The sequence below is a fragment of the Euwallacea similis genome, chromosome 18 (genome assembly GCF_039881205.1).
Source record: "Euwallacea similis isolate ESF13 chromosome 18, ESF131.1, whole genome shotgun sequence".
NCBI lineage: Eukaryota > Metazoa > Arthropoda > Insecta > Coleoptera > Curculionidae > Euwallacea > Euwallacea similis.
The window spans coordinates 889,462-915,402 of NC_089626.1; the positions used below are offsets into that span (position 1 = coordinate 889,462).

Genomic DNA, 25,941 nt, shown 5'->3' on the forward strand with positions numbered 1-25,941 from the left:
ATATAAAGTATATGAAGTCCGTAAAGACCTCTCTAGAGTTGAATAAAAATATCTCTTGCTTAGGTCGATGCTTTCCAGGTGTGAAGCTTTTAGTGATGGTAAACTGCTCAGTTGTCACAGCTCAGCTGCCCGTTCTTCCAAGACCACACTTCTGCCTTCGTCCGAACGCCAGTGCAATTCGAGAAATGCTTTAAAGAAATATTTTCCTCGTCTGATTCAAGCCTATAGATGTCTTCTCGTGTCTTTTGTAATACGTCAGGCTGGGTTGGGTTGGATCAGTGACGAGTGTAGTAAATGAAAATATTTCTACACACTTATTCAGCTGAAAAACATGAGACCACAGGAAAAGAACCATAAAGAGAAATCAATTTTCCTCGATAGTTCGCGAAGCTGCAACGAAGAGATTTTGAGCCATGATGGGCGTCTATGAGGTGGTGTTGATGTTACATAAAAATTGCTATATCAGTCCCGTATCTTAGGCGATCTTTGATCTTTCACTTACTTTTTCAGCGGATCAGTTGCAAAAAATGAATTTGCGAATTTTCTTAATTATGCTTCCCTGTTTGGAGACGATTCTATTGCACAACGATTAATAGTAACGAAAGCAAAGCTATTTCTATTCTACACCTGTAACGCATACTACCGAATATTCTTGCGACACCCAAAAATCATTTACTCGTGCAAGAAGTGGGACTCAATATGATTTACAGGCAGTGTATTGTGTAAATTGAGACCAGATCCATCAATTTAAAAAACTGAGAGTACGCCTTTCATAATTGTAGTTCTGCGAAAATGTCATGGTCTAAGTTCATACCAACTTCGTGTTTAGCAGAACTACAAGCTACTTCTAATTCAGAATACATCATCAGCGCGTACTCAGCCTTGAGGGAATTTATTAATTATTGATTACAATTATATTCTTATACGTAGAGGTTTAGGAATTATTCATTAAAGCTCACTCAATCACGAATTTATTTCCTTTTGTCCCAGGCGCATTTCAAACATATAATATGCATGGTATGACACTGCAGGGTTTTTACACTTTTGCAATTACCCGTAATAATTATTCTTAAACAATACGCTAATTGTAGGTTTAGTTAACCTTAGAGGAATATTTATATGACTCTTGACTTATAGGGGACGATTGATTACGTATTCTGCATGCATGAGTGTTCATACGTATTGGTGCGATGCCTTATCTGTTGCTTTTTCTCTTGCCAACCGGACTTTGAGATACTGAAGTGTTTCTCTGTTAGCTAAAATAAGGCGTCTTAGGGCTCTAGGAGAGCCACAGACATTGTCTTCTTCTGATTAAAATATTGTCGTAAATTACAGTAATACCTTAGAAATTGGATATTTATCGCGATATCGCAGTGACCGTGAACAGTAAAATGAAAATTATAGTGTGACCTTTTTGAAAATATCCCCATAACTCAAAATATAATACCACGATTTATTCGACGCAAATTAGAACTGTTAGAAAGATTTATATTGCATGGAATGGTGCAAATCTCGTGGCGCGGAGAACTATGGATGCCCAGTATACTTGGTCTAAGAGAGAAAACAAGTTTCTGGCCATAAATTTCAAGTAACATCGTGTCCCAATTACTTCCTTGCACTACTATAGCGTGAAACATGTTATGTACTTTTTGACAGCCTACGATACAACTTGCCCACACCCGTATACTTTGGCAATATTTTATTACGTCTCATTACGATGTCATCTTTTGATACTTATGTCATACCTTTACTGAAGAGTATTGAAACCTATAATCGCACAATCATGCACTATTTTCCTATGCGCCATACGAAATCGAAGTCGATGCCCAAGCAACAAAGACCTGGGTCCAATGCGTGAAACCCTCACAAAAGATTTAGACGTGCGACCAAAAGGCCTCATAATGATGTAAACTGCAGTGCGCAATAAACCCCGATATTGTTACTAATTAATCCTCCTATTAAATTAAAATATCTCCAAAAAGCCCCTAATTCGACCTACAACTGACTCATTTGGCTCCCTCTCCAACCCAACATTGCAGCAAAAAGCGAAACTTTTTCCCTACGTTATATAGAGTGCTAAGGGCCCGTGTTAAAGGGACGTTTCTTGTTCGGGTAAAGCACCACGTGACATAAAATGTTTCATAGAAACACTGCAAGGTTGTCTTGCGAGCCGTCGAAGATGAGAAGTTTTGTCACGCGATTCAGCTATCAAAATCGCAATCTCCCATTGCCACACCTTTACGTTCCCCTATTAATTTTACCGCACTTACAGTGTTATTACTGCTAAGTAGGTTAGCAAAAAATTCTCTTGTCTCGCTGGGTGCTCTTGCAAAAGTTTAAAACTCGTTGAAAGGGAATTTACGCGAGTAGGTAATCAATCATCTTGGGAGACCCCTGCAATGACCAGAAAAAGTGCTTTCTTAATAAAATTGTGCTTTTAGGAGATTTAGAAATTTCCTCGATGCTAGAAGGAAATGTTAAAGTTGCTGCGTCTGGACCACAGCGTGAGAGTCTTGATGGTGGTCTCGAAGCTTCAGAAGAGTTATCAGTGTTTTTATGGTCGATAGGTGATATAAACAAAGGTATTGTGTGAATAAATTGGTCAAGCACTGACCCTTGTATAGTTTCTCTTCTCTATGCTCCATTCTAAATTAGACTCGACACTGTGTAGACACAACTTGCGATGTTTTGATATTTTCGGAAAATAAGATTTTCTAGATATTGCCACATTCAGTGCGGCGTAGTTAATGCTTCCAACCGAAACTTCAAATGCTTCGATTCCCTTTAAGGTGGGAGGAATTTGCATATGAGATTCATCAGAGGGAACATTAAGTGGATTGATTTCTCTTCGAACCAGGGATAGATGGGATATTGGTAAGTGGTTTCATGGTATTCAGTTTCTGAGTGTAATAGTGTAATATTTCAATGGTTTCTCATTTCCAATAACCCGTTATTTGACAGTAAATAACACATTATTAGGCGATGTTATGGACTTTGCATGACATGTAGCAGTTTATAAAATGGTTTCTAAGTGTAACTTTTAAGTGATTTCTATTACGCAATAACCCGTTATTTGGTAGGTAGTTAATAACTCGTTATCAGACTATCTTATGGAATGAAAACTAACGGGTATCCTATATCATTTCTGCCCTTTAAAATTCATAATTTCCCATTCGAACTATGCCCTTATTTGGCGGTTTTAACGAACGAAATTTACCACTTATTTTGAAAACCATTTCTAAGTACAATACTTCAGTAATTCCTCGTTCGTTATAACTCGTTATTTGGTAATAAATGACACTATATTAGGCTATGTTGTGAACTCTTCGGAAACCAAAGTCACCTGCTATTTGGTAGGTAATTAATAACTTGTTATATAACGGCTAATAACATGTTATCAGGTGGTGTGACAAACTGAAAGCAACCTGTTAATTTGATGGCAGGTTTCTAGGAACCCTCTAAATTTATTCATCTTCTAGGTAAATAAGTCTGGTATTTGGTTTATTGAAAGCCTTGAACTGAATCTCACTACAATAGGAAAAAGGAAGTTTTCTCCGAAATCCGGCCAAAACCTTCATCTTCAAGATAAATATATGTGATCGTAAACTAACCTGAACTACTATCTTAGATTACCCTTAATCTGAATATGTCGGAAAAATGAAACAAATTCGTTGCAACACTCAATAGATGTGCCTAAAAGATTTCCAGAAACACATTAAAATAATTTTCTGCAATGACTGTGAAGACGTGCGAAGAAAACAACAATAGACAGGAATTAGTCACATCAAATTACCTTAATCTTTGAAACTAACGAGTTCGCGAGGCTTGATCTATACTCCACACATCAACCATAACAATATTTCCTTGAATATTAAACTTGATTATGCAAATAACTAAAGAAATTACACAATTAAAATCGGAGCTATAATTAGAGACAAGAAAAATGCGCATTTTTAAAAACGTTATTACAAGGAACTGCGTGAAGTGATTACTGATTATTGGAGTGCGAGGTTCCGCCAAGAATGTCGGATGTCCACTCGCCGTGTCCAAGAAATGGTCAATGGCTGGATGGTCGAACGGGGGATAAGAAAGCCGACTACGGACCGAAACCGAAAGCTGTTAATATCTACGCTTCGTTGGGACTTTCAAAGTAGTCTCTAACACGGAAGCCATTTGTGTAATAATTATTTCGATTTATTATTGTTTTTGACTGTCCGTTATCCTCAGTCAAAACGTGTAGTTTAAGTGACAATAAATAGGGAACTAGCAAAAAGGTTATGTGCCAACGCGCTCGGACGTACATAGAGCTGAGCGCTAACCTTGATTCGGCGCACTTGGCTTCACTGCGCCATTTATGTAATTCTCAAGCTTGAAATTAATCATATTTAATATGTTTCCTGCTCGCAAATGGTAGCTCGGTTCTCTATGCAAAGAAACCTAATAAAGTAATAAAATAAAGTTATGCATTTACGTGGTTTAGTACCCTAATAAAACCAAAAATGGTCACTGTACCGATTTTTCGTTTAAATACGTTTATTAATTCCCAAGTAGGCCATAGAAACTGTATTCATAATAAAAATCAACGACGTTAAATCTTATTATTTTATGCGGTTTATTTATTTCTCCGGTCATGTAATAGAAGCTTTGATAAATGTACGATTATGACCTGTAGCAATTTCCCAGCATGATAAACCAGTCAATACCCTCCGTAAAACGGAGCCTTATAATACGCACTTCTATGTGATGCCACTAGTTAAGTAACAGTAAAAGGTTTCATATATTTCTACAAACCACAGCCCAAATGGAAAACAAAGTTGCAATTTCAAGAGTAGTGTGGGATATAAATGTGATGAATGTTATATTCAAATAAGGAAACATCATTTTGGTTATACACGATATATGACTTTATCATAGTCATAGGAATTAGGTGAGTAGTGCTCAAAGAAGCGACTGCATGGAATTATGCAAATGTGCATTCACATTTGCATAATGTGCATGCGCGTATAACGTTGATCTGCCAATCTGTGGGACTGCGCAGAAACTTTCTATAAGAACTTGCCAAGGTTAACAACGGGGTGGTAATTTAAAAGGCTGCTACTCGCGGTAGGCGGTACGTCCAAATATAGAGCGTCGATTAAGCCAGTTGCTATTTACCACCAAACATTTGACGAATAGATAATAACTGATGAATTTCTCCAGCACATGCCTCTCATATTGCAACATCTATTTTTTTTTAGTAGAGGTTTTTGTTCATTGTTCTTTTAAAGGGTTAATCATCCTTAAGAACAATGAAATTGTGTTAATGACACTCAAATAAAGGCATAATGCAAAGAAAAAGATTAATTCTCGGTTTGTAATCTCTTAGGCGGATTACAAGGCTTAACACTTGTGGTTAGAAAAACGACCCTCTTAGTGTCGCTCTTATGTTCCTGTCTATTCTTGAGATAAATTGCCGCGATATACCGAAAAGAAGCAGAAATTGTCACTAAATTAATGAATGACCGTTCTGAAGTAACGAGGATCGTGATAAAGGCGGAAGAAACTTAATGTATTGGATGCTAATTACCTTTAAAGATTTTAACATTTTGGGTATTCATGAAGCACTTTACGGTATAAATTAAGTAACAAAATCACCGTCCACTAATTGATACTGGTTGCGTTGGAAATACTAACGTATGTATGTATATACCTATGTAGTGCCAGTTGAGAGAAGATTATTCGGCGATAAAATCAATATAAAACAGCACACATCGTATTGTGACAGATCCAATTTAATTTCTTAGTCAGTGTTTGCGGGTATCTATGCAAAATTTGATTGCCATTTTTAGATTTGAGAAAAGTTTGATCATTGCTGAAATATATCGCAAAAACTAGCAAATAATACAGATTCTATTTGAATATGCTTGATGGTTGAATAAGAGCGAAAAGGGGACTTTTTTTCAACAAGCTAGGCTGGATTATTTTGAACAGAGTGAGATAAATTTGTTCCCCTGGCCAGCCATATCTCCAGATTTTTCCCCCATCGAACACGTCTAGGGCATTGTAGGTAGAAGCCTCTAAAAACTTTAGCAGCCTTTTGTAATGCTGTTCAAACAGGCTGCAATGAAATCCCTCAGGATAAGTGAATCCTTCAGTCACTTTTCACATGAGAGTGACAATTTCATGACATACGTCGCCAGTTGTAATATAAGGTCTAAAAGAGAATTAACTCCTTCTTTAGGATGAATTTATGTCAGGAAATAAATACACTACTCAGTAACCCTGCCCATAAATATCGAAATTATGTAGTATTCGCCTTCAGAATGACTTTTCCGTTATATGCGATAGGTAGCTCTTACCCTCAAAATGGCGCCAACTCGTGCATTGGCATCGAAATGAATAATTTATGGCGCACTTAAGTCACTTAAAGATTGACATTTAAATACATATTCGAAGAGTTGAATGTTGCATAACACTCCATAAAAGAGGCATGCGTAAAAGATGTGGAACCATCCCAAAGAGAATAAAAATGTTGCACCTTTCGCTGCAACAAAACCTTAAACAGCTGAAACATGCGGATGCAGTAGTGAAGATAAATGATCAGAAGGACCGATAAGCAGCAAATTAACATTAATATTCGAAATATATCAATGCAGATGAATCTAAAATGGATGTGACTCATAAACTTTGAAGTATTCGCGTTAGCTTTTGCGGATGTCAACTAAATTCCTTATTAACGAGAGGAATTCCGTTTCTGATGGTCAAATGATTATACCTCTGGCCATAGCAATAATTATTGTAATATATAAATCAGTGGCGGTGTCATCAAAGAAGATCCATTCGGCGCGGAAAAAGGAAGATAAAACACGAATGGGATGACAAAACAAGCAATGCGTCGCGCATAGACAAGTGAAAGCAAGCGACGCCTTCTGTGACATTACGACAATCCGTGATTCTCAGTGGTAGTCAGGCAGTCGTGTCCGAAGGACCGACATACGGCATTGGATGTCACTAAATCGCGTCGGGAAATTGGCGCGCTTTTCCGCTCTGCCACTTGTTGAACTGGGTACCTTTTAGCGATTCATCGTACCATATTTTCTTGGGTGACCGTGTAAGTAACTTTTTATCTTCCACATTTAGTTAAGTAACTCTAAACATGTTGATACACCAGAAGTTATCAGGTTACACACTTTTGTTTACTAGCAGCATGGCAACTAGATTTTCCCGATGAATGTGCGCTCTTACTTACTTCAGACGAGACGCCTAAAGTCAGTAATAGTGAAGTGCGCAACCTTTTGGGAAATCTAAAACTTACGCGCAGCAGGGGTGCGCACAATGTTTATAAATATCTAACTTTTCACGGTGAGTAATAATTGTCGCATGTCACGTGTTCAGTCTGAGGGGGAGATTTACAAAATTGAAAACTGAAAGAAATAGTTGAACTTTATAATGTTTAATTATTTACGACCCGCCGATTCCCAAGATGTCGATATTTTATCAAATCTCTCATATCTCCGGAGGAATCTCAGAAACAATTCAATAATTGAGTATTGGGTGCTGGAACGTGAAAAATATAGAGCGATTCAGCTAAATTTAAGATTATAGATGACTAAGAATTTTCACTGTGGACAAAAAAGAGGAAATCTCCAGTCAAATACTGGAGGAACCAGCGATTGCCACCAGATGCACATATCTCTGAAGCGACTGAGATCAGCAAATCGTCAATTTCTAGATTTCTGCGACTAGACTAATCCCATTCTTTCTTTTTTCTCATGGCGCTCTATTCTCGATAAGTTCCAGTTCCTGCCCAATTCAGGTTTCAAAACCATCCGTCAACGTTCTGGCGTTTTGAATAAAAATATGATATTTTGATTGAATAATATGATATTTAGTATTAAAATTATTGTAAATGGGAATTGTTAACCGACGTGCGTCTGTGGGCACGTAGGAGATGCGCAGTGTTTCGTTGTGCTTATAGTGCTTATTGGTGATCAGGTGATGTGTAATGTTTCACATAGAAGTTGGCGTATATAGGTTAGTGTTTGGCGTGTCAGTGTTGTTCCGAAGAAACTGGTACTTTTGGAGTTGATATTAAAGGTGAACAAATTCAAGAGGTTTATGAAGGAAAGTTTCAGGTTAAATACCTAGTTAATATGATATATAAGTGCGTAATCACAATAATTGTTATTGACAATTTGATTAGTAAAGTGAAACGATTTTTTTTTCCAAATAGATTTAGGACTTCGAGTTTGTACTCTTTACATAAATCGTCTTTTTATTCCTGCCGAAACTCTTGTTGACCTCTTCAGGATTTATCATAGCGGTCCCATATTTTCTATAGGACCTGGGAATATCGCCAAATTGACTTAGAAAAATATTCCTGCAATCCCCATTGTTACAAATGCACCTTATTTGTAGGAAACTATAAAGATTCGAGTAACTGAACTTGCTGTGGTCTCTTTCATGTTTTAAAAAAGAATTAATGATGGAATTAGCTTAAAAAGTAGTCGTCGAGATCTATTAGTATCGGCGAAGCCAAATGGATAACAATGAGGAATAAAATGTTGGTCCGAAGAAACTTCTTTTCAATGGTGGAATGTCAAAACATAGTTCTTCTCTTGGATTGAACCTGCATCAAGAATAACGTGCCTGTTGATAAGCGTGACTAATCTGAGAGTTTCTGTGACTTTTTCAACATATCACTAAAGACTGAATACATGATAGAGTAGCAAAGACCATATTTTTTTGCGGATAAGGTTTAATGAAGAATATGGAAGATTCTTTTCAGGAAGTAGAAAAACGTACAGCTTAAGGTGTATAGTCAGGAATTCTTAGAAGATTATCTTAATGATAAAGAAGGCGGATGACACTGGTATTAAAATTTTCATTGCTTGGTGTTACCATTAGTTATAATCAGTAACATCGGAAATCTAATAATTAAAATATCTAGTGTTTGCTCGCTTAACGGACACTTAACTGAATGTTTTAATAAGATCGACTATAATTTTAATTATTTGAGTGATTATTCATATAAGTGCCTCATCTATACTGGTATGGCACTCTCTTCCCTCACAATATATAGGAAAAACTCATAACAATCTGCTGGTAGAATGCCTGTCTTCTCTTTGGTATAGGTAAACATTAAATTCCATAACATCTGTCTTTTCATTATTTGCCCAACATGTTTGCTTCATTTTAATTATTTTTTAATGCGTTTTCTCAGCAGAATGGTTTATATAAAAGGCAGTTCTTAATTTTCGATTGGTTCAAAGCTATTGCTCCTCCTGAAAATAATAGTATAAGAAAGCGCCAATGCATTTTCAAAAATTTCGAAAAATAATTGCTTTTATATACTTTTACAAGTTTTTTTGTATTTTTTTGTACAATTTTGTATAATAATTCCTTATTCGATATTCAATACCGCCATTAACTAACGGCTTTCTTGAACATATTGAGATGAATTGGTCAAATAGGGATAAATTTACGTATTCCCAAACAAACGAATATTTTTCTCCATCCATATGAAGATTTCCCAACACACTTTATGTCTGAATGAGCAGCTCCAAGAAGGTCGAAAGTATGTCTTGGACGTCCTACAAGGCACTAAAACATTGGTCATTATTTTCCCTATAAGTATCCTATTACTCATAAAGACGGTATAAAAGATACGTTAAGTAAAAAGGCGCATTGCATGGAATATTTCAGAATTCCTTGGATAACATAAAGCCGTAGTAATAAAATGGAAGTCATTATCCCATCATAAATGCACCTGCACGCCAATGACATCGCGACCGTCTTGACATCCTTTGAATAACGTATCATTATCGGTTGAGAAAAGTGAAAGGAGATATGTAAGTATATAGAAAAAATATGTTACTTTTACTAGAGAATTCTGAAGTCTTAAGTCTGTTTGCCTTCCAGCCAGTTAAACTTCATGTATTTGACATAGATTCGTGTGTCTATATGGTAGCTATTCTTCCAATTAGCCGACTAATTAGGATGACTCTTCCTCGGTTTGGGTAATTTGCCTAAATATGTAAATTCATGTCTTACGCGCCAAGAAGCAGAAGCGAGGTGTTGTTGATAATTATTAAAGACCGCAATTGACAAAATAGAAGCGATGCAGTTATAAGCGTTTTAACCATTTGCTACACGGTGGAATATGGAGTTACTGCACTTTATTGAAAGATTTAATTGAATTGTTGACCGATATTTATCGCATATCGACAGATATATTTATTGTAGCGTTTGAGCACACTGTCTTCAAATAATAATCGGTTAATGTACATGAGTACTTGCAATGCGACTTTGCAAGAATTTTTTATATATTTTTGCCCTCATTTTTTAACGAAGTATTACCTCTTAAAATTCGCCGCATACATTGTGAAACATGAATCTATAATTGCTGTATGCAAAGTATACGTGAGGAAACACAAAATATGAAAAAAATAGTAAAACTCTGCCACCGTGTTTGTCGAACATTGTGTTTTTGACCATGCTGCTATTAGAATTTTTAAAAATTATTTTTCAGACTACTATCGCTCCCTGAAATATCTACATGATCATATGTTACACCCTGTAGATATCGTATGTCGACTTCCGTTTTCTGCTTCACCATATTACGAACATAATTAACCGGTTCAGAGAACCGAAGAGAAAATAATTGTAATGTTTTTAATTATTGAAATTCCCCTATATTGTAATTCGTGAAAAATTACAAAATTGCACTCATCATCGTACACATTATACAGCTATTCCTTTCAACACTAAAACAACTAGGTCAGAATGGGAATCATCCCCCATCGAACTAGTAAAGGGGATCGTACTGACCTACATTCATATTATAGGTTTGGGGTGTATTAAATGATGTTTTCGCCTTGTTCACCCTCGCCCGCTTTTCTCTTCCCTTATTCCGTCTGAGCTAGTGCATCTACGTATGTAATTATTCTTGAAAAAAAAAATGAAAACATACAATATTTACTATAAAATGTCTAGGAATAGAGCTAGTGGAGTGAGTATAAATATACAACATACCAGTTTGCACACATACTTATGAAGTGAAATATAGCGCATGTAAAGCACATTAACACTGTCAGTATATTTAAAGTATTGCAAAGGTATGATATTTTACCAACCTGGAGTGAAACCTGAAAAAGGCAAATTTCTCTAGATAACCAAAAGTATCTTAACAGCATGATGTTGCCCAAATTTGTATGCATTGCTGACTATAAACAAATATTATTTCTTCTAAATTTTAGTATAGAATAATAATCTAAAATTAGTCTTAATCTTAAAGTGAAAAAAATTAGCAATGTATAAGAGCAATATATAACGGGTCATACAGTCGGTGTGTCACATTAATGGAAATTCGTTAATATGTTTACGTTCCACCATTTATTTGGGCTTTCTTAAGGCCAAAAACACATTTCTAAGATCAGCGATTAAAGCATATAAAATAATTTCATGAATATTTTTTAAAACCATTTCACGTGAATTTTTTCTAAATTTTTCACTATTCGCTTATTTTTTTATTAAGAAACATAAGACTTATATTTTCATCTTTTTTATGGATTATGAATAATTACAAATTAGCAATATCGTCTACTATCTAAGCCCAATCTTTTCCTCTACGCTCCCCACAGAACCTCTTTAAAAGCGACCGAACTACGACATAAAGAACCTGTACACAGAAATGACGCGAATTTTAAAAAGTCCGACTAAACATCCGACTATCTGTAGACCGAGCATTGGATGACATCGGGGCCAATGATACAGGTGGGTCGGCCTGTCGCGTTGTCACCAGAGCGGTGGGGATGTCACCAAGCTCTGGACACGCTTGCGCGAGGCGGCGACCGCTGTCACCTGAAATACGCCTCTGATTCCCAGCTTCAGGCGACCTCTAGCGGCCGTTGAGTTTCAGACGGTGACGCGATTCAATACACGGACAACCGGCGTGCTGCGAGGTTGCCATTCGCAACCTCTAACCGGGACATCCTTATGCCTCTTGCCTATTTTGAATCATTGCCTTAGACCTAGAAATAGTCAGGCAGACAGGAATTTTTGCTATGGGGAGTTTTTAATTATCGAAGAAGGGAATGCAAAGGTCTCAGATGGACCTAAATCAATATTCTGGGCAAATTTTCTCACGATATCTAGTCTCAGATGTGCAAAAAGCATATATGCCGACGTATGTGTGTTTTGTTGCCTCGTTATATACTAAAACTCTAAAATATACACCATGTAATTTCGCTTTATATACAAGAGGAAATGTTATGTGCAGGAAAAGGCGGAGCCAGGGCAAAATTGTCACTGAATAGACGATTGTCACTTGTCGCAGGGGTAGCGCCTGCGCGACGTCCTCAGGACCATAGGTTGGCGTCGCAGCTGGCGACACGCCCGGCGTCCAAGCGACCCTTGACCCTACGATATCCCGGACACACAGGAGCGGATTCCCGGTTTCTTAATGAGCATTTTCAAGAAATATTTTAAGCAAATTTAACGTTGATTTTTAAGGATTGCCAATTGTCTACATAAGGTTTTTCGTGCGGCAGAGAGAATAATTCCAAGCTGTATTATATAACTTAGTTAAGAGATCTTAGAGATGTCTTGAGAGCCTCTGATACGCTTGCGTGTGTCAAATAGACCCCCATTCTTCTGGTAAGTTTACAATACTTACGTGATATGTATCCTAATAATGTAGACACGTGTGTGGCCTAATAAATAAAAGGTGGAGAATAATGAAAATGGCAGAGATGATAAAAAGGTTTTAGTCCTGCTCTGGTTGCATCACATGAGCTCGCCGGCTTCTTCCTTCAGACTTCGATCGAGATCGTTTGACGCCCTCTATTGTACTAGTCTTATGCAAGCATTTTATCCTTTTTTGATGACGTATTTCATATTATAAATATTTAAAATTATACTTGCAGGAAAATGCTTGATAATAGATAAGCATCTTCCAGATATCGCCTCCGTTTGGATTTTGTCAAATAAAAATTGTTCTGCAATGTCTGCAAGGGGCCATATGCTTGGTACCTTACTGCTATAAACATTTTTTTTGCGCAAGCGCGCCCTCAAGTCTTTGCTTCAAATGTCTTATGTCTTCAAAATGATTTTGCCGTAATCTTGTTACATGTCATAATATTTACTGTAATCAGTTCAATAAGCCATGCACTTCCAATATAGGTACTTAAATCAATAAGGAATCTAACGCATTTAGGAAGGTGTTACTGCCTGGCAAGCGAATTATTATCTCATTTAGCAATAATTACAGGTTCGAAATCATGTGTTTATTATACGCTAGTTTGGTTTCATTGCCAGAATATGACCTTAAACTTATCTATTGTATTCTAATGTCGGCACAGGAATAAGAGATAGCGGACACATAACACGAATAGGGATTGTCTCAACCAGTCAATACACATATGACTGTGCAGGGTTAAGTTCTGGTAGATAAGAAGGGGTTTTGGAAAAGTTTATATTTAGTGGTTAGTAATTTTGGTTTGTTAGAAATGAGGTTTTTTGACACTTTGAGTATTTGCATATGTAGGACGTTTTAGGCTTGGTTGTGATAGAATTGCAGCTAGAAGCTTGGCACAAATAAGATATGAAATCGTAGTTTTACAAAAAACCTTATAAGCGTATAGCGGTTTCAACTGTCAAAATGGTGATTTTTGGGCAGTTTTTAGGTTTTGTTCTGTCTTCTGTCATTCATTCCGTCATTTCACCTCGCTCTTCCGAGCTCATCGGCGTCAGTTGCAAGGACCTGGAGAGGCTGCGCATGCGTTTACCTAATGACGTGAACATACATGTACCTTAACGTTTCTCCGTATACGGTAAAAGCCGGAGTAATTTACGTGTTATAGTATACAAATTATGCCAATGAACATTTTAATGCGAAAAATGACATTAGAAGTTAATTTTCCTTGGGCAATTAAACACACAGAGAGTATGCATAGAATGACGCTCAACCTCTACAGCGCTTGCCCTAACTTAGGCGACCTCGTATTTTTTATGATCACCGAGATGTTCGCGGGCGAGCTCTAGACCCGGACTCTGTATAGGTTCAGACGCGAAAAGTTTGGCATCTTCAAGGGATAAAAAGTAAAACTGAGGAAATACAGCTGATCAATTGAACCGACATGCAAACATGTATTATTTCTTCATATCTGATTAAAAAAAGATTGCATGAATTGAATTAAGTTATATAATTCACATATTTGTGTTAATGTTTTTGTTGCTGCTACTACCGGCTATTGATGATGCGATGATTGGTGGTGGCACTTAAATTGCCAGTCAAATGGGCAAAATTTCCCGAATCGAATTAAAATTGTAATTTTAATTTGATTCGGGAAACAATGATATATGCTCGTATAAATAGATATTTATCTAATAGGTAATTTTTTTTTAATCCGATTTAATGATAAGGCACTTTCAGTCAAATGAAAAATATCTCTTGTTCGGTAATTATTTAAAGTTCTAACATCGGCGCAACAATGCGGATCAATTGGAAACGCCATACATATGCGAATTTGACAATGCCACTACTAGAATTAATAAAATAAAACGCGGTACACAGAGCTGTTGCAGAGGGATATAAGTTTCATTGTTCGCATTGTCAGTGGGCAGCCAAAATTAATTAGCAACGTTGTACTGAAACGTAATACACAGAGTATATCACTATCAATGTTTGTTATCCGTCCCATTCGATAGACAGAATTTTAAGGACAGTGGTGTACAAACCGATAATGACAGCGTTTCTGTTAGAATTAATTGTGTTTGTATATCAGATCAGTATACTGGGGGAGAAACTGTGAACGTAAGCGAAAGTCAAATGTTTAGCCTAAGTGGATCCCTAATTGCGAGTACATATTTAAATAAAATTAAAGAGAAGAATATCGTTTTTAACCGTGAGCATTCGGTCGGAGTCGAATGGGCCGGTATGAAGGAAGCTTCCCATAAGTCAGTAGGTAGTAGCCCGATCCAACAGCGTGAGTTTGTATCGCAGCAAGCTGATGAATTTCAGGCATGCGTTGCGTTGCCGTACTGAATAAAAACCATTACTTCGCTGAAATAGGCCTAATTTGTTTTATTCCTTTGTCACAATTTAATTATCTAGTGGAACGAATTCGCTAATTTGGCGCCAAATCTTTAACCGGGCATGACGGCAATGTTTTATTAGACGATTATGAACACTTGGTTTAGTGATTTTGCAGTGTTTGATGTCCGAGAATATATTTCTTTTCCCATACTATGAGCACTTCCCATCACCCCTTACGGCCTGTTCTGAACGTAAGTCTTTCGAAGGAATTATTTCGTTATTTACTCGTTTGAGATTTTTGAGGACACTAGGAATGTTGTTTAGCAGGGTGCAACCCGCCCAAACTTTCCTTGACAGCATACATGTTTCTCTTTCGTGCCATAACACACTCAGAGACGGTTACATAAACACTTATATAAATTCTAGCTCACTATGTCAAGCTATTGACAGTTGACACGTTTTTGCGCTGGTTCGGCCATTTTGCTCAATGGACTCCTGTAGCTTTGGCCATTGTGTCTTGCGACGAGAATGTGTTTGTCATACCTATAAAAATAATGCACCTACTTACCTCAAAATTAGTTTTGCGACAAGTTTGAGGTTATCGCGACGATGACTGTGACGAAGCTTATTCAGTATAAAGGGAGATTTTTTTTATTTGACATTATCTTTCCTGAAAATATTAAATTGTGTTTAAAATCGTGCTGCGACAAAAATTGAAAGAATATTACTGCAATAATTTGTTCATATTTTTATTTAAATACTCTTGACCTCTTTCATGTCATGCATGTATTGTTATAAAGATTGCCAGATGCTAAAATAGATGACACTGACGCTATTTGTCGTTATGTTTCGAATTTATTGAAGTGATTTATATTTTTGGAATTAAGATGTATCCTTCGTTTTTAACATGACAGTGACTATGACTATAAATCACAGTTTTGTTAAGTCAAAAAAGCTCGCAAAAATACTAGAAAAAGCACTTGTGTTTAGAAAGTTGATACTTTTCTCCTCCTTCTCACCACTAGAGTTTTTAAATTTTGCACACCAGGCAAAGGTAAAACGGCATATTTCCTAACACTTAAAATGTATTGTCCTCTAGTCCTCGTAAGTCCAAAACTATAGAAAACTGCCTTTTTATCGCTAGAAAATAAGCCGTTTTATCTTTATCTCTTGAGTAAAAAGCAAAAACAGGACGAGACGTGCAATACCAGTGCCCAGAAAATAAATGTTTTTTAGGCGCTCCTGCAAGTTTTTGGCTTTAATTGATCAAATTAGCGTAAAACTAGGGCATTAAATTTATTTTTGCAAATGTATTCCTGCTCTGCTTTTTTGCGCTCTTTTGCATGACCCCTATGATGGGTCTGAAAGCTGAAACATAGGTAAACGTAACTCCAATTTTATTAACCATCTAGAAAAAAAACGGCTCTGATGAAGTATTTGTGCACCTGCTGAAAGCGATCGAAAAATGGACTCGTTCTTTGTCCATTTATTCCATAATATGTTGACTTTTGGAATTGGAATAACCCGAAAGCAGATTTGCTTGCAAAGTCTATATTATAATTTTACTCAAGAGGAGGTCCGTTCAGGTTAGTTCGCGTTTTGAACTGAATTTCTATTCAATGTGTCAACTCGTATTCGTTGAAATCAGACTTATTCCGAGTACATATACCTGTAACTCTAACAAAATAGAGCCTAACGTAAGACCTGGGGTTCATTTAAATGCATAAAATCATATTCTGAGCGTTGAAAATACGCCCTGCAACTGCATTTAATGCTTTACCGAGAAACTGCTCTAAACCCCACGTGAAGCTTTTTATTTGGATATTGTTTGCAAATAAATATGTTCATGCACAGTGTAATAAAAAATGAAAGTATATATATTTGAATGAAGCAAAATTGAATAACTGTTCTGCTGCAGTCAGTAGTCTTATTGTGTATTGGGCTCCGCCTTTTGATTGTTTCAGTAGGAATAAAATAGGAATGAAAATGAAGGAATAATATTAAATTTCGAAAAAACGCAGTCGAGCGATGTCAGCAATTGTCTAAATTGAGATATAGAAAATATTTCCGTATATGGCAAACCACCACCTCAAATGTCTGTAACACTAATGCATATATAACCTTCTTATTATATAACATTTACTAGTGTTTATTAATTTTGTCCATCTCAAATCTTTTCTAAATTGGCACATTCTTGGCAGAAAAAATAATTAAATTTATCGCGAAAAACGTGACAAAAGTTAACTAAAATCAACTATAACACATCGAACATTGTAATGTTTTTAAGCGCCCCTCTGAGCAGAAATGGGACAAGAAACAAGTATTATTATCACTTTCCAGCCGAAAGAGGTCAACAATTAAACTTCCAATCAAAAAATCGTATTTCATTTGGTATTATTAAACTTAATATAACAAATATTTTGAGTTTTGGTTATAACTTAATAAACTGATGGGATTTCGACACGCATGTATATTTAAGTGGAAGCCATGAATATGTAGAAGAGCACCGAGTGATAATAAAGTTATATCGAGAGTTATATTAATATAGCTGATATAAAACCCGTCTGAATGGCTGCTACCCGTGTGCGTGTTTTTTGGCCATACTGAAAAGCGACACATATTGGAACTGTTGAAAAAACAAATGCTACTTTGATTAGTAATAGGTTCTTGTTATATAACGTAGTCCTTCACGCTATGTATTTGTACTCGCAAAATCACGCGATCCGAAAATCTATAACCGTTTTGTACGAGGTGTTTAACGTGCAACTCCCAACAGAGTAAAATTCTTTAGGAACTTTAGAATTTTATTCCTTCAAGCTTCAAGAAAAACCATCCTTACGCAAGTTTTATACGAGGAACCAGATGTTCTGAGAACAGAATGCTTAAATGAATGCCTAGAGGCCTAGCCAATGGAATAAGAGACATGTTGAAAGGGTTCCTTCATCGCGAAATCTCACAATGAGACTCAGGAAGACCATTGTAGAGACAAGTGTCTCTGTTAGAAAAGAAATGGGCCCCATGTCGTAAAGATACGTAATGGCTGGCTTGTTTGACTTGCAGGACATTATGCAAAATAATGGACATATAGGCAAGAATGAAATTGATTCATTTTAAGTATAGTGGTGATTTAAAAACAAGCAAGCAGCTTAAGGTGATTTTAGTTACCAGGCGGCATCGGCATTAACTTGTGAATACATTAAACCAGAATTTAATGTAAGATAGGAGGATGATTTATTTCTGGACGCCATTTAATCAGCCTCTATTTAGACACGTTTAATGCTAATTCACTTAAATTTATTATCGTTGAAATTAATGATAATCGCAACGACGACCCTTAATTCTGCTATGTTATTTATATAACAGATGCCTAATGGAAATCCGGGTATTTTGTTCTTCCGCATATATTTCTAATCCCTTTTCGCTCAACCAATGGACATACCGCAAAGCTTGCTGAAGAGTCTTAAATTCAGAACTAATTCATGATAAACAAAAAAGTTTTGGCCCTGCACAAAATTCAAGGTCAAGACTAGATGTAGGAGAGCAAGAACAAGACTAAGATCAACGCCGGCCTTGCAAGACTGCAAGAAAACGAGGCTTGATTGCAAGACTTGCAAATCTGGCATTTTTTCAAACGTTATTACATAGAATCCCTTTAACTTTAGAATTTAATTAATTAGCCTTCAAGCAGTAAGGAGGAAGGAGACCGGAAGACGCATTAATAATGTTTCTGGGTTTGGGGTTTTGTTGGGAAATTTCAGTTTTAGTAAACTTTTGTTTATCGAACTTAGTAGTTTTAGTTAGGCCTGCGAATTGTAGAGGTTAAAATTTCAAAACAGGTGAAAAGAGGCGCCAGTTAGATCTGAGGTCGAGAACCTTTACCGGCATTGAGCTATACTGTCTTTTCCGATGACTTCCTACAGTCTCTTCATTAATACAAAACACAAGGTTTTATATCTACCTCGTGGATTTGGTTTGATGGTATGCGTCGTGCCATATAGGTCTCCAATTGCTTGGTGCAGGTATTTCATGGGGATCATTTCCTGTCTGCCTCAACATTCCTGATTCTCAATCTTCCAAGACACTGACCGTACTGGTGAACACGAAACTCACCTGAACGCATCATTATTTTGTTTCGAGATAATCCTCAAGTTGTGTGGTTTACTCCAACAACTTCACTATTGTTCCTCTAGAAACTGTAAATGATCTTTAGCGTATCACCGAAGCTCTCCACATTTAGGAGAGAAGAGCACTTCAATCGCGTTCTATTGGAACATGTTGTATAATGGATGAATCGAACGAAGACCGATAAAGCAAATACTCGGAATTTGCTCGTTGGTACCCTTCCTTAGAAGTCTTCTCTAGCATGAGCGAGCTCAAGCTGTACTTTAATTTCAGTGAAACAGGAAGCGTTGGCTGTGATTATCAAAGGAAGGACATCAACCATTCAGTATTTGACCTCTTTGCCCGTGTTTGGTACGAAGCCTCTTTGCTTGTTGTTGTACAGTAAAGTGTTTTCCGAGACAATCAAACTTTTAAGTCCTGAAGTGAAAACTGATCACCTGTTTCGTGGGCAGATTGAGTCATTTAAAATTGACTTCATGGGAAGCTTCTATGCTGCTCGTCATTAGAGCGTTCCAAATGTAATTTCGGCTAAACTTTATTCTTCAAGTTTGCCATCAAGGTCATCAATACCAAAAGTTCCTATTCATAAACGAATCTTTGGGGATATACGACACGAGGCGTTAAATAATAATTTGAATTTTACGGTGCTAGTTTTACGGCCCCAACGAAAAGTGCTTAGCATACAAGGAGTGTTCGCGTTGAATAAATTCATTCTTTTTTGAATATGTTGAAAACATCCATTGTTGTAACGAATACAGGTGCTACCTATAAGTAGCGTACAAAGGTTTGAAAATAATGTAGGCGCGATGTGAACTGATTTATTGTTGATGTCGCCTTAATAAACATCGACTTATTCAATAGACTTCGGGTTAAAAATTATACGCCAGCCCTTCGCAGGTTGGCATATTTAGGTAGCTTCTACTGCTAGCCAACTATTTCGTGGGAAATCAATCAATGGCTCATTGTCGTCATTGTTATTAATTTTCTTTTGCTCCCACAATGAATTCAATTAGGTGTCACTCATGGCAAATAAATCGTGCACCTATAGAAATTTTTCGGAATATCGCATGCGACAGTATTAACGCCACAATAGGGCAATTAATGCACGTGTGAATTTATGACAGCGAAAGCTCAAGGAATGCGCTTTCTTCTTCCATTTAAAAATAGTTAAAGGGTAAAGCGACTGGAACTGGAAGTTCGGTAATTATTTTTAATTCGGTTACAACCGTTTTTATCACTGAACTGCAAAGCATTAACTAACCTTTTTGAACATTTCCGTTAATTACATACTGCAGTAACGATTTAGTTGTCATTTAATTGACTTGCGTGTTAAGAAACTTATACGAGATCCTGCAATTACGAGGAGCGCAGCCTTTAAAACGCCAATCGGATGAGTTTGCTATCTTTTATGTCTTTTTTTTTAGTTTGCATCCCATATACCCACCATTATACACATTCTGCTTTATAGTCCCTTGCATCGCAAAGCTTTATAGGCCAATTTTAAGTTTTGATTGTTGGGGAAAATACCATTTCACGGCAATTTCTCCGTGTTAGATGTTTGGATAACATGTGCCAAAGTTAAAAGTCGTATTTGCACCATCGGTGATAATTATTAGGGGAAGATGCGTGGATCAGCAAAAAGATGCAATTCGGGAAACAGATCAAACCGATGTGCGCTAATCGGGAAGGGACCTAGATAAGATGGTCCTAGGCTCTTCTCCAATAAATTCCTATGCGGAACCCGATTTTGTCTCAAGCGGAAACTCATCGAGGGCGACCAAAGCGCGTTCCACCAGTGGTCAAAGTCTCGCGACATGACAGCATTTTTTGCCGTTATTGTGTAAAAACAAAAATCAAATGTTCGTAGTTCTGCTCAGCTGCTTGCTCATGTGGCAGACACAATATGACTGTCATAAAATTTTGCACTGACCATATAACTAAACCCAATTTATTCCAGTGTATGTTCCAAATTTATGCAATAAATCGAGAGACAAAGCGTGCAAACATCCACAAATATCTCCCAATTAGAGGAATGAAATGTTTAGCAAATAGTTGACCAACGCTAAAACTAACCTTGAATTGTTTAGATAGTACTGTTATTGATGTGATCATCACTAGAGTTTTATTCAGCATTTCCCTAAAAGCTGATAACGAAGTAACTGATTGACATTGAAAGTATTTTAAGTAATAAATTATGTTTGCGCTCTTTGACATTTTGATCTTGGAATAGTGAATTTTTGGAGCTAGGAAGCGTTGCAACACAAAACTTTGGATAAGGTTATGGTTTATTATGCGGAGTGCGTTACCTATCGCAACATTGATTGATAATGACTTAATCGATGGACTCTCATTATCTCACATATATGCCTCCAATGACTTTATTTACTCCAAAATCATCTTCCTAGGGCCACATATTCACCGTTTTCTTCATGCAGGCGCTGCATAGGCAAATCCGTTTTAATCACCTGCTGCAAAGAGCTTCACTGCAACTCAGTGGAGAAATATGCCTTTCCATTATTAGAGAAACCATTTTTATGACCCTGCTCGTTATTAACGGAATATTCTCTTCTTATTTTGTCAGTACATTTTTCCAATAGGTTCAAGACACTTCATCACAAGTCCGCTATTTTTAACCATGAGGAAACGCCAAAGCAAAAATAAACCCATTACTATACCAAATCAGTGAAGTTATAACTCTATAGACAAAAGCTCATATAATCTGCTCCGGAGATGAATCCGTTTATTTACCTTTCAGACGAAATTAAAGTAATTTTTCAAATTGTATATTGCTGAACCGGTAAGACACAAAGCACCAAAAAAGTATTCGATAAAATATAATGATAAGTTTGGCGGTGATTTTCGATTAATAATTGAAAATTACTTCAGTCCCATCCATGGACATATAAATCGAGTTTGCAGGGGTTAATCTTAATGAGGTAGTAATTAATGATCATCAATATGGTTATTGCTTTTATGTTAAGTAATTGCAAATGTTGTTGCAACAGCAAATGACTTAATAATCTGTTTTACGAGATAAAATGAAGGAAATTTCCATGGACAGTTTGATATGTCTATGGTCGCATCGATGGGCAGTATGCTTGGACAGGGCCTTGTTTAATCGACAAACTTTTTATTGTTTTTTATTTCGGTCACACGATGGGTACATCCAATATGGCCCCGGGTGCATTAAGCTCTTTCAATGACCAGGTGTCCTCCTTTGTGTATAATAATCGTACATCTATATACCGGTTGTCACAGAGTTGCAGTGCAATTGCAAACTTGAGAAAATAACCAACAATTTAAAGGCGGTTTAACAGGATATTCAAATAGATTATAGAAAAAAGTGAACTGATTAAGTTATAAATAAGAAATTATTAAACATTTTCCTTTCAACCTGCCTGAGACGACTAGCAAGGTTGCTGGTTCAAGTTTGTAACTGTTTTAATACAAAATAGCAGTATGATTTAATGTTGCTGCCATCTGTGAGCGCGTAGATGAGTACCATCACAGTACCCCCCACTCAGTGACATCGAAGGTTCTGTGATGAGAGAGAGAGAGAACTGAGGGCTGTAGATTCAAGGGAGGAAGATGTTGTTGCATGAAAGTGGAGCACGATGTGTGAGACCAGGTGAGAGGCCAGTGTTGCTGAGCATGTTACCAGTGAGCAAGAGGGAGAGAGCAGCTGCTGAAGGGTGGTAGTCTCGAGCATGATGCAGGTGATAGTCGTTGAGGTTCCGTGTGTGGTTTTCGTCGAGGGTCACAAATTATGGAAATGCGTTCCCTAAAGTTGCTTAGGAGGCGCTTCATCCCGAGCTAATCTTTTTTGGCAAATAATGATTAAATTGCATTCGACCTGTATTTAGTTTCACAAAGTTAATACATTACTATTAAAAACCACTGAGGTAGTTTGTACTGAGGCCCTTTTTCATTTCAAACCCGGCCTGGTCTCAGTTGCGTAGCTTTTGCGGCACTTCCGACATTTTCTTCTCAAAATATCCTGAACCACTTATTGTTTACACCTTGTGCGGATATTTGGTAATACTTGGTATTTTATTTAATTAGGCCTTGTTATTCTCGCACGTTCTGTAATCGTAGGCTAAAACCTGAAAAGAAATGCAAACATCCATATTTTACTAAACCCGAACCGTATTTATTGATCACTAAAGTAATTTATTTGTGTTGACATTGCTGCTATTTCAGGTCATAATAACTGCGATTGTTGTGACTCAAATTTCGTTTTTAAATGAAAGTAAAATTTTCAAGTCAAATCTCGAGCGTTGGCTGAATGTAATAATCACACGGTTGTCACCACACCGAGTTTTGCGAAGTTACCAAAACAATCAACCATTTAAAGGCAGTTTAACAGAGCGGCTGTAAATGTATAAAACCTTCGCATGACTGATTAAAGGGGATTTGTTAAAAAGTCATTGTCTTGTCAACATATCATGCCGTATGTCGCTCGTTTAACCGAAGACAGTCCTGGATGGTTCACAATTTTCCGACGGTTTAGCTCGAAAGCGTGTCACGAACATTTTCATATTAATTGCTTATCGAACATGTGTTCGACCTAAACAAGCAATGCCCTTTTCTTTCTTTATAGTTTGACAGCTCTGCGGTTTCGGTTCACGAAAATAACCATTGTCATCTGGCCCTTAAAGTTTTTAGTTTCGTGATCACCAAACTCAGCCATATTACAAGAGCTTTCAATAATTAACGACGACGTACACTTTTATCCAAACTCTATTAAAATTTCAAACTCCATTACGCCTAATTTGTCAAATCCCGCTTCATACAAGACAGCGAAGAGCGAAAAGGGGGTTTTCCTGAATAGAAACTTCCACGAATGGGGGATTGTTGTCATCAAAGCAGACGCGATAGATTTATTTTAGTCATCAATTAGCGGCACGACAATAATTCATGAGCGGCCGACGAGCCATCACTAATAAAATAAGAACTGGTACCTTTAATGGACCCGATCCTTATCAATAAGGGCACATTAGCCGGAACAGAGATGTCTATAATGGGGGCGTGGCTGAAACGAGGCGCACTTTGATCTACCAAACCGATAAAACCGTAATGATAAAACGACAATATCGTGCCATTAAACTCCGCCCTCTAGCTGACAACATCACAAATTATCACCCTCGACCCTTAAAATATATGTTTTTGTTGTAGTAGAATTTAGATTGTGTTTGCATGGTTCTACAGGGTGTCTCAGAAGCAATGGTACAAATGGGTATTGGGTGCAGCTAAACTCATCTTAGGCAAAAGTTACTTGTTTTCATTTTACAGTGTCAAAGGATCTCACGTTTTTTGCTCTACTGTCTTGGAATTCCTCTTGGCGGAATTTTCTAACTTCAAAAAACTCCCCTAAAGGAAGAAATCTAATGGCCTTAAGTCGGGAAATCGTGGGGGCCATAGGTATTCGCCAAAAAGTGCCGTCTTGCATAAACCAAACAGATCATCTTAAGACTTGTAAACTTGTTTTATTTACACACGTGTTTATTACTATAATGATACGTGCACTATTTGTCTAAATCTATAAATACATCTTCTTCACTTGGACTTGACAATTAAGACGTATGCCCGAGCACAGCACTAAACACTATATCGGCGGCCGCGCCCTAATTATATAAGTTAATTATAGTCGATAATTTACATTTTTCCTTAGGTCATGTCTGCGAACGGGTTGTGCTGGCAAAACATATTTGATTTTAAACGTACTTCTTGAAAATCTTTTGCATGATGAATGTTTAAAACGATGGAAATATTCTGTTTTAAAATAATATTCTGTATAAAAAAATCCCGGTGTAGATGGAGCAAAAATCAAAGCTGGGTAAACGGAATTTATGCCAGAGCGTATATAGAGCCTGAAGAGAGAGAGTTAATAAAGGCGGTGACTGTGACGACCGCTGATATTATAAAATGTATAGGGATGAGTAAGTATACCACCGTTCGTCAGTTGTTTAACTCAATTATTGATCAAATATGGCGCATTTCCCACCCCACGGCTCCGTTAACCCTTTTGCGTTGAAGGGATTAATAATTATGTACCAACCCCCATATTAGGTCCTCAACATAACAACCCTATTATATTTATGCTCTGCGAAAATATCACTTTTATTGTTATGTTCCTTTTAAAGGAATCTATTTGATTTTTAGCTCTATATAATCGATTCCTTTTCAATTTCGCCCTTTTCACGTCAAGAACTCGAATTTTCGAGAGTCATTCTTAGTAATTTCATTGTTCTTTAATTGCCCCCGGATTTATTTTTCTTTGTCGCCTTTTTTGACTTTTCAAACCAACTTCTCGTATCATCTGGTGTCAGTTTTGCTTCTAAGCACTATTCAATCATAAAGCCTTGGCATGAAACCGCTTCAAAAAGACACACAAAATTCTCAGCTCCGTTATTTTTGATGCAACTTAGTGTGTGCCACTTTTAACTTTTATTAACATTTTACCATCAAGAAAAATTAGCAAAAATAGACTTCTTGCTCCTTTTCTCAGGTGGTGCCTTCGGTTTGTTGCCTTCATTTTTCCTCTTGCTTGTGGCGGCTTCCTTGTTACGGCTCAATCGTCACCGTCTTTCTTATTTTGCCTCGATTTATTGACCTCCTTCTATTGCTGTTGGGAAAACAGCTTAATTTCTTTTATTTAAAAAGTTCTTCAAACGACCTAAATAACAGTGAGCGTTCAGGGTTATTGTTTTGAGTCTCACTGAAACTGCGCAAAACCGCCATAAAGAGCGTCCGCAAGTCCGGGAAAAAATTGATTGAAAAACTGTTAAGGTAAATCAAATATA

The 25,941-nt window shown here is 36.9% G+C and overlaps 1 protein-coding gene across 2 annotated transcripts in view; it reads left to right on the forward strand.

Annotated features, from left to right (window-relative positions):
• The first annotated feature begins 6,979 nt into the window (after positions 1-6,979).
• The window catches only part of LOC136414867 (zinc finger protein basonuclin-2-like), a 91,484-nt gene continuing 72,522 nt past the window's right edge, over positions 6,980-25,941 (forward strand). The window contains exon 1 of one of the 2 annotated variants that reach the window (XM_066399096.1): positions 6,980-7,090. Coding sequence is in view for 1 of the 2 variants with exons in the window: in XM_066399095.1 (XP_066255192.1) it covers positions 15,229-15,267 (39 nt within the window). In the remaining variant the exon portion in view is untranslated. Of the gene's footprint in view, positions 7,091-14,957; positions 15,268-25,941 lie in introns of those variants that run through there. The other variant, XM_066399095.1, reaches the window with a different exon arrangement.